Source organism: Nanorana parkeri, unplaced genomic scaffold, assembly GCF_000935625.1.
Source record: "Nanorana parkeri isolate BGI_ZX_2015 unplaced genomic scaffold, ASM93562v1 scaffold26, whole genome shotgun sequence".
NCBI lineage: Eukaryota > Metazoa > Chordata > Amphibia > Anura > Dicroglossidae > Nanorana > Nanorana parkeri.
In genome coordinates this window covers 1,494,038-1,508,149 of record NW_017306294.1, presented here as the reverse complement: position 1 = coordinate 1,508,149, position 14,112 = coordinate 1,494,038, and the positions used below count along the sequence as shown (strand labels likewise).

General features: G+C 40.2%; 1 protein-coding gene across 1 annotated transcript in view; it reads left to right on the top strand.

Annotated features, from left to right (window-relative positions):
* The window catches only part of FBXO18 (F-box protein, helicase, 18), a 57,430-nt gene extending 44,340 nt beyond the window's left edge, over positions 1 to 13,090 (top strand). The window contains exons 15-19 of the mRNA XM_018565818.1: positions 1,151 to 1,348; positions 6,867 to 6,989; positions 7,669 to 7,775; positions 10,399 to 10,530; positions 12,914 to 13,090. Coding sequence (XP_018421320.1) covers positions 1,151 to 1,348; positions 6,867 to 6,989; positions 7,669 to 7,775; positions 10,399 to 10,530; positions 12,914 to 13,084 — 731 coding nt within the window. The 3' untranslated portion in view covers positions 13,085 to 13,090. The remainder of the gene's footprint in view (positions 1 to 1,150; positions 1,349 to 6,866; positions 6,990 to 7,668; positions 7,776 to 10,398; positions 10,531 to 12,913) is intronic.
* Positions 13,091 to 14,112: the final 1,022 nt, after the last annotated feature.

Sequence of the window (14,112 nt, the reverse complement as noted above, 5' to 3'; positions counted from 1 at the left end):
CGGAACACTTGTATTTAAACAGCCATCGCCGGCTGTTCACATTGAACGTAGTTTTCCTACTTGTGCGTGTCGGGAAGGGCGTTTTAAAACGTCCAACCGCATCTGCAAGGCTCCTGTCCGGTCGTTTAGGTACGGCCGCTGGACGGGAGTTGGTAAAAGTGTATTTCAACTCTTGCAATTTAAAATAAATCTAACCATTTCAAATACCATTATTATGCAGATTGCATTGATAAAAAAGAAAAACGTAGTAGATACCTTTTTTTTTTCTTCTTTTTTTTTAAGCTTGCAATCAGTCATGTGACCTGCTCTCTGCTATGCATTCCAGGCTCCGGGAGGTGGGCAAGGCAGCTTTTTATTGACATCACATATGCCAGCTGCTATCATTCAAGCAGGGCTGGGCAGGGGGTGTGCCAACACACCTCCTGTACAGCCCCGCTTGAATTGTTCTGCTTGATGAAGGGGGTCCTGCGAGACCCCGAAACGTTGCACTGAGTGTGTTATGCTATGCTGCATGTACGTCAATAAATAGACGTATCTGATTTGCAATTGGAGTGCCGGTGTCCAAATTCTTACTCGTACATCTGCTTGCTGACACCCATGCCCAGCCCAGTGACAGTGGCTGGGATATGTGATGTCGAAATCACAAGGAGGAACAGCTTGTGTCTGTTACTGCCTTCTAACCCCCCTACCCAGCACTGTGATAGCAGCTGGAATGTGTGATGTTGGCAACATCACATATTCCAGCTGCTGTCACAGGGCTAGGTGGTGGCATGTAAGCAGCAGTCTGACCACAGGAGAACAGACATGCTGTGCATAGCCACGGTGTCCTGTAGCTCCCAAGTAGGACATGCAAACTGACAACAGTAGGATAATGTGGTACCATGCTTGGGGTGGTTAGATTGTAGCAGGACAAAAGGGGGAGTGGCAGGATCACAAGAAATTGCAGGCAAACAAAGCAATCATAGGAGAACAGGCTACATTTACAAATAACAATACATAACACAGACACAAAATATGATATATTATATTTTAAGGTAAGATACACTTTAAATACCAACACTATGTTTATAGAGAAACTGCAGTTAATAAAGCTTTAATGACTACTGGGTAGAGCCGTTTTTGATGCTGTTATTTGTGTCATGTTTTATAGAGGGACTGTTCATTAAAGACAAGTTTATTGCCACGTGGATAAGGAGAGGAGGATTTATGGCTTTAAAGGAGTATGCAGTGAGCTCTGAAGACCGAGAGCTGGAAGGCAAAATTGCTATTGTTGAGAAATACAATCGGCGAATACCTGAGTTGGTGAAGAGAATACAAACATACAATACTCGTGATATGGATTCTGCAGGTATGAACAGACGGTACACTTGTGTGACTGTACTGTTACTTGTCCAATAACCACATTAATTTGAAAGCAGGGAAATATTTTTAACCTCTGCAGTGGGGCTATACCCCTGCATTGCAAGGGTTAAGTGATCATTTGTGTCTAGGTTTAAAAAAAAAAAAGTTAAACTCACTTGATCTTTGGAGCCAGCTGGCTCTTAGTCCAGTCCCTGAATTTTTTACCCGGAGTTATTCTTGAAGCGTAATCAAATTTTTGGAAGATGAAAAACTAAAGGCCATGCCTGCTCCCCGCTGATTAAAACTTTAGACTGAGCATTGTGATAAGAGATGAGTCCATGTGATTTGTGTGCAAATTGCATCTTGAGTGTAAGAAGCTCTGTGTATTACAGACTTTTTACAACAGACTGCTAAGCAGGTTCTGGGGGATGTGTGAAAAGCAGGATAAATCTTTAGTTGCTGGCTAAAAATACAAACTATTACAAGACAAAATTGTAGTGTATATGTATTTTAAAATAACTATTATTCAGGATTTATAGAGCACCAACATTTTGCATGGCACTTTACAAAATAAAGGGAGACAGTACAGTTACAATACCATTCCATATAAGAGGATTAGAAGGGCCCCTCTAAAAGGAGGGGCAAGTGATACAAGATGTAACAGCTGTGAGGGCTGAGCGGATGGAGAAAGTAAATGCATATTTTAGGTGGAGGTGGCATAAACTTCTCTGAAGAGATGATTTTTCTGGGAGTAGAAGATATGAGATAGTAGGAATAGGATATAGTCAAGGAGATTGGGGTAGGGATTTCCAGAAGCTGGGAGGGGAGGAGGCGATGAGGGAGCTAGAGAGTTGGAGAGGAGCAGATAGTTTGGATGATATTTTGAGATGAGGTTGGTGATGTTAGCTGTGGCACAGTTGTGAATGGCTGGCTTTTTATGTTGTTTTTGGTATTTTAAATGTAATTTATTGAGCGAGCAGAAGCCAGTGGAATGATTTGGCAGTGAAGGGTGGTGGACATTGAATGGTTGGAAAAAGTCTGGCAGCAACATTCATAATAGACTGAAGGTGGGTAGCTGGTGTAGAGGTAGGCCAACAAGGAGGCAGTTGCAGTAGTTAAGATGAGAGATAACAAATGAGTGTCATTGCTTAAGAAGATAAATGTTTGAGAGAGGTTATGGAGACAAAGGCTGATTTTGGTCAAAATGTTCTGCAAGTGGCTGTTTGAAGTCCTTGGTTTTCTCTTGTTAGGCTGGGTTGCCTGTGTTTGTGTTGGTTTTTTTGCCCACACTTTGGATTGCTTTTGGACATCTCTAATGTTCTTTATCATCAAGCTGTTTCCCTCAGTTGGTGATGGAGAAAATAGGATGTTTGTACTCGCAGTAAATTCATTTTCTCTGGGTCCATTGTGAGACACAACTCCCTCTCCTAATATCCTATTGTGCTCTATTTGGATTGCTCGCTACAAGTGAGCATGTGGAAAGAATTGTTGCCTTTAAGGGGCAGGCCTTCAATTTTATTCGCCTATCATCCATTTCTCCTGTAGGAGCAGTGTAACCCTAGGTTTCTTAATTAACATCAAGCTGTGCCCCTCAATTGACCCGGAGAGAAGGATTTTTTACATGAAAATGCACTTACCACCCTAAAACATTATATATTTTCTAAAAGCAGAGACTTGGTAGAATAAAATGGTTGTAATTGCAAATTTATTTTTATGTAACACAATGTTAACTGTTTATCAATTGTTATTTTCACACAAAATGCACTCAAATGTAGTGCACACAAACACAATGTAATCCCGCTTCTTGGTAACTTAAAAGATGAGGTTGTGTCGAGTAAATAGATACCAAATATGTCAAACACCAAAATTCAGAATGTTTCTAGCGGTGTCGAAGTGATTGGGTGACTCTACTGCCACCTGAATCACTTCTTATAGAGAGAAGCTAGCTAGCAATAAAATGGTAAGCAAACGCATTGCTGCTATAGCAGCTTTACATTCTAGTGCTGCAGCCTCCATAGTAGTTGCGACAGCAAAAGGGTTAGAAAACAACCGGAAGGCAGACAAGAATTCATATTTTACATTGATGGTATTGATAAAGCACTGGCACATTCCGCAGGTCCTTGTACCTGAGCCATGCTAAAACATGGTTCAGGTACATTGATGACATTTTGGTAGTGTGGAGTGGTGGTGAAGACCTCCTCAAAACCTTCACGGCAGAATTAAACCAAAATGACAAATTTTAAATTAACATATACTTTCAGCCATACTGAACTCCCTTTATTGGACAGGATTATGACTAAAACGTTCCGCAAAGAAACTGCAGCTAACACCTTGCTACATGCGGAAAGTCATCATCCTCCCCCCCTAAAACAGGGAATCCCGACGGGACAATTCCTATGAATAAAACCGAATTGCAGTAAAGAGACTCACTATATTAACGAATCAAAAGCCCTATATGGCAGGTTTAGGGAACAAGGCTACTCTCACAAAACACTTAAGAAAAGTAGAATCAAAGTAAAAGAAAGAACTAGAACCCAGCTCCTTTTGGGGTAAGAAAGAAACCCCTAGTAGTAGTAGCAGTGAGATACCCCTTCCCCTTCAAAAGACTGAACATGTAAGGATGATCACTAAATATGGCTTAGGATGGGAAAGAGGAATTCTAACAAAACACTGGCATATTTTGAATTTGAGTCCTACACTATCTGAAATCGTCGGCCCCAGACCCCTGCTTACAGCCCGTCGAGCCCAGAATTTGAGGGATGCTCTAGTTCACTCCGAATATAAACCCAATCCTTCAAAATCCACTTTCTTAAATAGACCTGTGGGTATGTTCCCATGTGCCCATTTGTAGATAAGACTAAAATCTTCGAAAACACTGAACGCAATAAAATCTACAATATCACCCAATTTGTAAATTGTGGCACCAGTAAGATCATTTATCAATTAGAATGTCCCTGCCACAAGTTCTATGTGGGCAAAACCAAACGTCAAATGCGGATCCGCATCAATGAACATATTAGGGACATAAAGAAAAAAGACAGTGAAAGCCCCTTGGCAATACATTTCACAGAAGCCCACAATGGATCACCTGAAGGTCTCAAGGTCAAAGCAATATATGCCCTGAACCTCTCACTTCCTAGAGGGGACTTTGATAGGATCTTACTACAAAAGGAGAAAATGTGGATCTTTATATTAGATACGATGATACCACGGGGCCTCAACAACGAATTCAATCTGGGAGTGTTCCTTTGAAAACTCGCTTTGCCCTTAATATCCTCTCTATAACGACTCCCTTACTCATAAGATTCGCTGAGAAAATAGCAAAGAAAAAAAATTCACAAAGAAAAAGTTTTTCTCTTTCCTTTTTTAAATGTAAGTCTGTTTTGACTTCACGGATACTAAGCCAATCCCGACCCATCAACGAACTAAGGAGATGATTAATTCCAGGTGTGAGATGACCATTTACAGGTAACCCACTGGACCTCCCCTTACATCCTGACGAAGCCCCAATGTAGGAGGGGCGAAACACGCAGTTTGTTTGCTGGTAGCATGCCAGATTGGATGGCCATAATACTCCCCATGCATGGGTGAAATATCGCAATGAACGACGGACCGTCTATATTCGGACATACCGCTCAAACCTAAACTCAACCTGGAGTGACTGCAGCAAGGAATAAAACCTTTTTTGACAAGCGGACAAAATGTGATCACATCCGCAAAAATCTAACGGCATCCTGGATAAAACAGCTCTTGTGAGTAAAGATACCTTAAAAAATATACAGAGATCTCTGTTACATCTCTCCTACTACATGTAAAGTGTTTGATGTACCACTTGTGAACGATACAACTATCAGAAAGACACATTCAAAGCACAGGGACCACCCTATACTATCTGTGTTTAACACAGCCGAAGTGCTCACACAAGTGATACAAATTATCCATCAAGGATATGTCGATTGGTGTAACTACAATGTCTTACCGTGACTAAAATCACACACAAAAGAAACTGCCTGGATTAATGTTAAATATCAAGGTATGATCAAACGTCTCAAGTGAAGTCTGCAGTTGTGACTTTGTATGAACTACATCAATTTATTACACCTACCATCAGTATTTTTCAACTAGTTTTGATCAATACAATCAATTCACGCTTCATCATTGCTGCATTATACCCATAATTTTAATTGGTCAGTGGCACAGCGCTATGAGTTTCCCGCTGTATTTTAACAGAGACAATTTGATATATTTTATTTCTTTATATTTTTTCCACATTATTTCTTCACTTGATTTTGGTCAAACACTCATGTCGTACTGCACATAGTATTGCAGGTGGATCCACACCCACAGGATTATAGATTTAGTCCTACACAAACAGTTTTTTTCTTCTAAAGAACGATAAAAAAATGTTTTTATGCCTAGTGTTTTACACATAGATTTATCATTTACATATTCTATAAAGAAGACAGCAACACACTTCATTTAAATTTCGATATTCATTCAATCAATAATTTATGTTTTGCACAGATTCACAAATACACTGTTTTTTTACACATTTGTCTCTGTTAAAATACACCGGGAAACTCATAGCGCTGTGCCACTGAACAATTAACCTTTGAGGCTCCCTAGCCTGAATTTCAGCAGCTTGTAGAATATCCGGTTTTTCTTCTTTTATTTTCTTTCTCCACTAGCGCAGATTATCTGTTTTTCTATTATACCCATAATATCTGAGTTTAATTCAGTATATTTTTTCATGGTGAGGATATACGGAGTCCTATTGTGTTTTTGCATTTGAAAAATGATTGATTTCATGTGAATCATCCATTGCTACCACTTTTATGTTTGTCCTTAAAGTCTGCAGATGCTATGCCTCACTGGTGAATACTTGTAGAACTTACATTTTTGTACAATAAATATTTTTATATTAACTTTTGCCTATCGCGTTCCGTAGAGTGACCTCTTGGTTTGGCTAATCTTTTTAGCCAACCCTCCTAGTTCTTTGATATGCAGCATGGGTCGCGGACACGGTGACAGGCCCATTATATCTCCACAGGAGTGGTGTGCTTTATAGCTCGGATTCCCAGGAGAGAACCCCCCTTTTGTAACCTTATAATAACCAGGTAACATTCAGTCAGTGGAATGTAATGTCTACATATCAAGTACATCATTTAAAATCATTTTTACAGAATAATAGACTATTAGGGAGCCATGCAGAAGGTGTCGGAGTTAAATCAAGAGGCACATTGTCTGATAACTGATATCCAAAAACATTTTTATTCCATCTTTGAAAAACTCTGGATTAGGTCGAAATAATGTGATATGTGGTTTAAAACTCGTAGTTTAGCCCTTGTTACAGAGCGTCGTTTGCTAAGAGCTGACTGCCAATAAACAGGTACACATGAGAGGGAAACCCTGGGTGTGCCTGTTTATTGGCAATTTATTTAGATGGCTTTAACACTTGATCATTTATTTGAATTGCTGGTTTAGCTTTCTTTTATAATAATTATTTTTTTCTGTCTTTCTTTCAGACTATATTTTGGGAACAGTGCATAAAGCTAAAGGCATGGAATTTGACACTGTCCAGATTACTGATGACTTTGTAAAAGTCCCCCTACCTAGACATAATCTTAGGAGAGTAGGGATCGCCATAGGTGAGTAAGGGGAGTTTATTCTAACATATTGAGGCTGATTTGCTAAAGGATTTGAGATTGTTTACACAGCCTCCCCTGCCTCATTCATCTGCCAGCGGCAGGATTCCACAGCCGGCAGCTGAGTGTAAACAGTGGGCAGTGTAATAGCCAGCCTGCTATTGGCTATTTCAACTGCAATAGCAGGCTGGCTATTAAACCCGGCCACTTCCTGCTGTCAATCAGCAGATCATGGGAACTGAAAGAGAAAGTTCTCCCTCAGGTCTGCTTCTCTGCTGATTGCTCCCAGCCACTCCGGACCAATAGCGGACCAGCCCGCTATTGGTTATTTCAAATTGCGATAGCCTATAGCAGGCTGACTATTCCACCCGCCTGCCGTCAATCAGCAGAGGAGGACCTAAGGGAAAAATTTGCATCTTGTTGGGTCCACTGAATAGTGCGCTGTATTGGAGATTACATGGAGCATATTCTAGTAGTAGTAGGTTCATTGAAATAAGTTTTATGTTTCCAAATGTTATCCATCCAATAAATATATCCACAAATAAACTGTGATGACCATCTACCAAATGCAACATTGCAACCAATTTGTGTGATCTACACAGGCACTCAGTGGAAAGGGTGATGTGACTGATGGAAATTCATGTATCTCCTACAACATCAAAGTATTCTATCTCTGTTCCAGATTCATCTGTTGAAGATGAATGGAATTTGCTGTATGTGGCTGCAACCCGAGCAAAAAAACATCTCATCATAACTAAATCAATAGAAAATATATTGACTTTGGCAGGGGTAAGTGTTACCATTTCTCTTTCAGTATAGGAAGAAGCTTTGCATGTTCGTATACTTTACTCTTCTTTAATCACATTGTAATTTAGCTCCTGACCATTTTGTGTGCACAGTTCCCTATCTTAATACAGTATGTTTGGAGGTTTATTTACATCCAATTGTGATTTAGTTCAAAGTATGGACTTTGAAGGTACTCTGCCCAGAGAGAAATATGAGAGCTGCCCTTGCTGACTTGTATATAAAGGTGTTGGCTCTAGGGATGTCACTCTGTGTCTGGTATCTTTACCTAGTGAATCTGTAACCAGGAACAAAAGTCACAGAAGTTGATTTGCATGAGCACATTTCAAAGCAGATTATCAATCCTTCCATATACCTACCCTAACAGGTTCCTTTTAAATGTGGAATTAATAATCACTTTAACAGTCACCACAGCATAATGAGCCTAAATTGTATTTCCACTTTTGCAGCCAAATTGTGATAACACCTATTTTAAATGTAAATGCTGCTTTCATTTTTACTTGCTAAAACCCTTATCTTTCTCGTGCTATATAATGTTAAAGCCCAACGCCAGAATGAAATAAAAGCCACACCCCTCACTGATTGCTGGGCCGAAAAGTAAATAAATTCAAGGTCCCCTTTTTCATTTACCTAAAGCCAGGGTCACTAGACCATCCAGCACTGGGTCCTTATCTTCTCTGTTTACTGCCTGCTGGGGTTCTCCTTGCGAGTGTCCACGTCACTTTATGCATGACATGCACAATTACCATTGACTGTCCACCAGAGGGGTCCTCTTAAGGATCCAAAAGACTATTGACCTCAGTCTGAGTGGAGTCAAGGGGAATGGCACTTGAAGTATACTGTGCAGCACTGGAGTAGCACTCCCTGCTGGTGGGAATGGCATCAGCAAGGGACCTTGATTGGGGGACCCAGGTTAGTATAATTTTCTTCACCAGGTAAGAAAAACAAAACACTTGGCAGGATAGGTTAGACGTGGGAGGGAGTGTTGGTAGGGGGACAGGATTTAATGGGAGTTTGCTTTAAAAGAGAACTAAAGCCAAACCTCTTTTTTGCCTTTACTTCCCTTTATGTGTCAAAAATAGCAGGCCGCACTGTAGACCAAGATTATTGTCAGGGTCCACCAGGATGTCTGACTGACAGCTGGTTCCGGGAACAGAGAGGGGAGGGGTAATCCATCTAGGGAGAAGATTCTTGGAAGAATTCTCTGCAGGGCAAAGACTGTGAGCTGAGCGATCATTGGTCACATGATTGTTCAGCTCTCGATCTACAGAGCCAGCGTGTAACAGCTGCAGTAAGAATATTTTACTCTCCCAATACTTCTCCTTTAAGAGGATGCAGGGGAGCTATGCTTACCTTTATCCACCCTGTCAGTACTGTGCTGGCAGATCTTCCTTATAAGTTTTGAACTAGATGGGCACACTGTCTGTCCTAACAAAGGATTAATGATCTCAAGGCTTGAGTGTCAATACACCTTTTTAAGAAACTGTCCCTTAATGTGTCCTCCAATTGCACATTGCTGCCTATTCTAAACAATAGAAGCTGCCTATAAAGTCCTAGCTATAAGCCAGTTTCAAAGAGACAACTAGAAATGTAGGCAACGTTTTTAACTATATTTTTAGGTCTGATGTGTGAATAGGAACGCATAACAAACAAAGTTTTTTAGGGTTTCTCAAATGTGACGGTAAAAGGGGGAAATACATTTAAATGAAAGATTGTACCTGTCACTGCTTGATGCACAAAGTTGATATTACTGGACACACAGTGTATATTAAACAAGAATTCCAGGGGCATTTTTTGTATTAACCCTTGCAGGCATAACTGCTCGTTTGTGTCTAGGTGCTAAAAACGTTTTACTCACCTGATCATTCAAGCTCTTAAGGTGCCCACACACCTTGCGATAATCGCTGGAAATCCTGAGATCGTACGATTATCGCAAGGTGTGTGGAAGGCGTGCGACCTCTGCTACTGTAAGGTCGCACGACTTTTATCTTAGGAACATGTTCGAAAACCTGCCGAGCATCGTACGATTGTCGGCGGGTGTGTGGCATGTTTGTAAGATACATGCTGCATGGGCCGGTGTGCGCACACTTGCCCGTTCAGCATTGCGGTCATCGGGAAAGCCCGCCCCTCAGCGGGGCGGGCTTGCGATCATCGCAAGTAGGATCTGCCTGTCCAAGATGGGCAGATTGTACGTTTTTTCAAATTACCTTACAACCATCGCAAGACAAAAGTCTTGCGATGGTTGTAAGGTGTGTGCCCAGCATTAGGCTGGTCCCTAGAGCCTCTCTCCCCTACTCTGCAGCAGTGTAAGAATCCTTGTGCATCCTTATTAGCACCTGCACAAAAAAAACATTAACCCTTTGGTTTTTCTTTAAAAGTAATCTGTCATAAACCTGAATATTAACCTGATCTTTCAAAAGATGCTGCTTGATGTACATAATTGCATATACTGTATGCATGTGTTAATGTACACATTGGAGTTTGCTGCTCCTTTTTGGAAGAAACTTCCAAACAAGCAGGGTTTATAAAGTTTGACTAACATCGACATATGTATATGTTTTGCTTCCCCACTGATCTAGTAATTTACTGTCTATTTGACTATTTCCAGGAGTACTCACTGAAAGCAGAGTTGACCAGTGAGGTGCTGAAGGACGGCCCTGTAGTCTGCACTCTGGGGCACTGCAGGAATCCCATCACTGACAAGTCAGTGCTGACCATGAGAAGACTGCCAATTACCTATGTAAGGACACTTTACAACTCTTCAGTCATTATTACATGATTCTTTTGTAAAATCTATGTAACACCTCATCCAGCTGGCATTTAAGACCGATTAGTGATAATAAATTACATTTGATCTTTTAGATTCCACTATTAGGCCTGGTTCACACGTGTTCCTACGCGCTGTGAAATGCTCAACATGTGAAAACCAATAATTGCCTATGGGCATGGTTCCCACCTGGGCGTATTTCAGCGCGTAGGAACGTGCTGAAAAACGCCCTACGCCCAAAGGAGTACAGGAGCTTCTTTGGGGCGTATTGTCCACGCGTATCCATTAGGATACAGCCGGATAGCCCTCGTAAACGCACGTTTGTTGTGCATTTCTTTTACCGCAAATCGCGCATATTCCATACGCCTAGGTGTGAACCCAGCCTTAGATTCCTGCAGGCTGATCAAAAGAAATCTAACAGATTCCTCTATCTGTTTGTGGCTCCTGCTGCAAAACTCGAATGATTAATCTAGTTTTTTTGAGGTGGTAGGGCTACCCACTGTTAGAACTCAAAGTACGGCCAGCGTAAGCAACCGATAATAGATAGATATACTGTCGTATCCGATGATAGTATTACAGGAATTTTTTTTCTTATGGTAGTTTTATGATTGCCTCTCGTCCTAAGATTTCCTCCTCTTGCAGGAGACTAAATGAGCAGTATGGTTATATACAGTATATGTCGTCATGATTTAACAAGCAGGGCTCTGCATTGTTCACGTCGTCAGCCTTTGCCCTTCTGAATTTGTTCATTAGTGCCATTAGAGTTATCAGAAATTATGAAAGACAAGATAACACTTAAAAACCTGCATCTGCTTAGGCATTCAGGGTCTCATAAATTGTCATCTAGATCTCTAAATTTCTTTCCATGTAATTAATGTTACTTTTGACAAAGGAATTTATAATAATAAGCACAAAATACGTGGGAAAATACTTCTAATTGTAAGGAAAGTTATATATATTGAAAGTATATTTATTACAGCACTGTTGTTCTGTCATGACATTTTAAGGTTCCAAAATCAAAAGGTAATTTTAGGGCAAGATTTCGTACATTTTGCTTGGGGAAAAAAAACTTTTTATTTTTAGGGTGTATTTAGGAAAGTTTATTAAGTGTATTTGTGATTTTTTTTTTTTTTTATGTTTTGTGGGAAAATATATATTTTTTTTTTTTCTTGCTGTCAATTTTTTCTATTTTATCTTTTTAATTGTTTCTGTAAGAAAAGAAAAAAAGTTAAATAATGAGGCTAATGGGAGGGGGATGTGTTTTGGAAAACCATTAGGAGCCATTTACAGCCCACCGCCCTTTAAAATCCAGCTTTATTTTGCCTTTCCCTTTGTCAAAATGACATTTTGCCTAGTCAACAAATTTGCACCAAAATTTTGGGAAATAAACATTTTTAAATTGCAACCTTGAGTTTAATTTTAGGGGCCAGTATACACTGTACATTGCAAAACGCTCTGGTGTTACGCTTTTCTTTTCTTTTGTTACATATACAGTGGTACCTCGGTTCACAAAGGCTTCTGTTCGCGAACAGGAAGTTCAGCAAAATTTTGCCTCCGTTCGCGAACTCCGTTTTCGAGTGACGAACACAACGGCAGCCATTTTCCCTGCTCTGACACATGGTCATGGCTTCCAGTCAAGATCACAGTTTGATTCGGTTCATGACCAAATCAGTTCGTGGAAAGAATTAAGTTCGTGAACCGAGGATACATTGCAGTAATGCAGTTTACCATGAATTACCTTTAAAACATCAGTGTGAATGGACTCTAAGGAAGCCTACCAAAGGCTGTTGATGGTTTCTTTTTGTAGGATCAAGGGCCTGGAAGTCAGCAATATGTTGGAAAATATCATACTTTTTATACCAATGTTATCTAAGTGCCTCTATCATTTAGGCCCAGTTCACATTGAGCGATTTATCGCGCGGTAATTCCCGCGATATCGCGGCTATTTACCGCGCGATATCGCTCTTCAATGCTTTGCAATGGGGCAAAGGGTCCTGCTGTCGCGGGTCGTGTGTCGCTACAGCAGAATCCTTTTTGGAGTGGATTTTGCTGCGATTCAATGCTTTTTGATACAAGATGTCACGCAAAATGCAAATCACGCGACAAACGCGCGATTTGCGAATCGCCAAGTGTGAATGGGGCCTTAAAGGCTTTTTCATGTTTTACTTTAAGTGTCAAATTCCGTCATGCAAGTTAAAGCTACTTGATATACAGTAAATATATACTTACTGGCCCTTTTTAGGTCTGACAGTCACAGACCTACCGGTTGGGATGTCCTTTTTTTTCTGCAAGCATGAATGTTGGGGTGTACCTTCAGTTAATGTTTAAACAAGTGTTTTATATTTACTTTTTACAGAGTGACAAGAGCGAAGATAAAGGAGGCTTTTTCTGCCATGCGTGTGTGCAACAACGAGTTGGAAATATGACACAACTAATGCTGTCGCCAGAGATTTTGGAAACCATAGAAAGTAAACTTGAAAACATAGCTATGTCCAGACGTGTTGAAGTTCTGTTGCAAGCTATTTAATATTATGTTCTACTTATGTCCTTTTTGGGTGCCCCAAACAGTGTGGGGTTTTGAACAGTCCTAGGATGCAAAGGAATGGCATGTGCAGTTTTTTCTTTTGTACAATTGTTACTAGGTGTTTTCATTTTTAATTAAATTAAACTAAAAAATGTATAACTTGTTGTTTAAAATCAGTGGTTACTCTAATAGAAAATCCATGTCATAGCAATCAGCAGATTCAGACAATATAGGTGGCTGAAGTTATATTCAAATCTTAATTTTTCCTGGAAAGCATGAGCTTGGCCCCACCCACTTCAATCTCCTACACCTTCCTATAGGTCCGTTGATGCAATATATGTTCTTCCTATAGGTCCGTTGATGCAATATATGTTCTCAATGACTGTTTTTAAAGTACTGGAGGAAGTAGAGGACAGCAAATGTGGAGATTTGCATGCAACTTCAGCATATAAATTTGCATCTACACTGCCTGGCCCAAAAAAATTCATATACTCTAGTTTTTCCTTTTTACTTCCTTTAGCTTTGATTATGGCATGCATTTGCCTGGCATTGTTTCGATAAGCTTATGGAATGTCACAACCTTTATTTCTGTCCAGAGCTGCATTAGTTTTTCACCACAATATTGTAGTGATGTTGGGAGAGTTGAACCACTGCATAAATTCTTCTCCAGTACATACCAAAGATTCTCAATGGGGTTAAGGTCTGGACTCTGTGGTGGTTAATCCATGTTTGAAAATGATGTCTCATGCTCCTCTTTCACACATTGAGCCCAATGACTCCTGGCATTGTCACCTTGGAATATGCCCCATGTGCCATCAGGTAAGAAAAAAATACATTGATGGAAAAACCTGGTCATTCAGGTAGGCAGCTGACCTCATTTTTTGGAAGGCAATGGAATGGCTCTTATCTATTTTCTTAGCTAGATCTAGGTGGTGACTTTTTTTGGGCCAGGCAGTGTATATTTGCTGATCATTTTGACATGCAGTTTTCACTGAAATATAGTGTGTACATCATTTTTATGGTACTGTTCA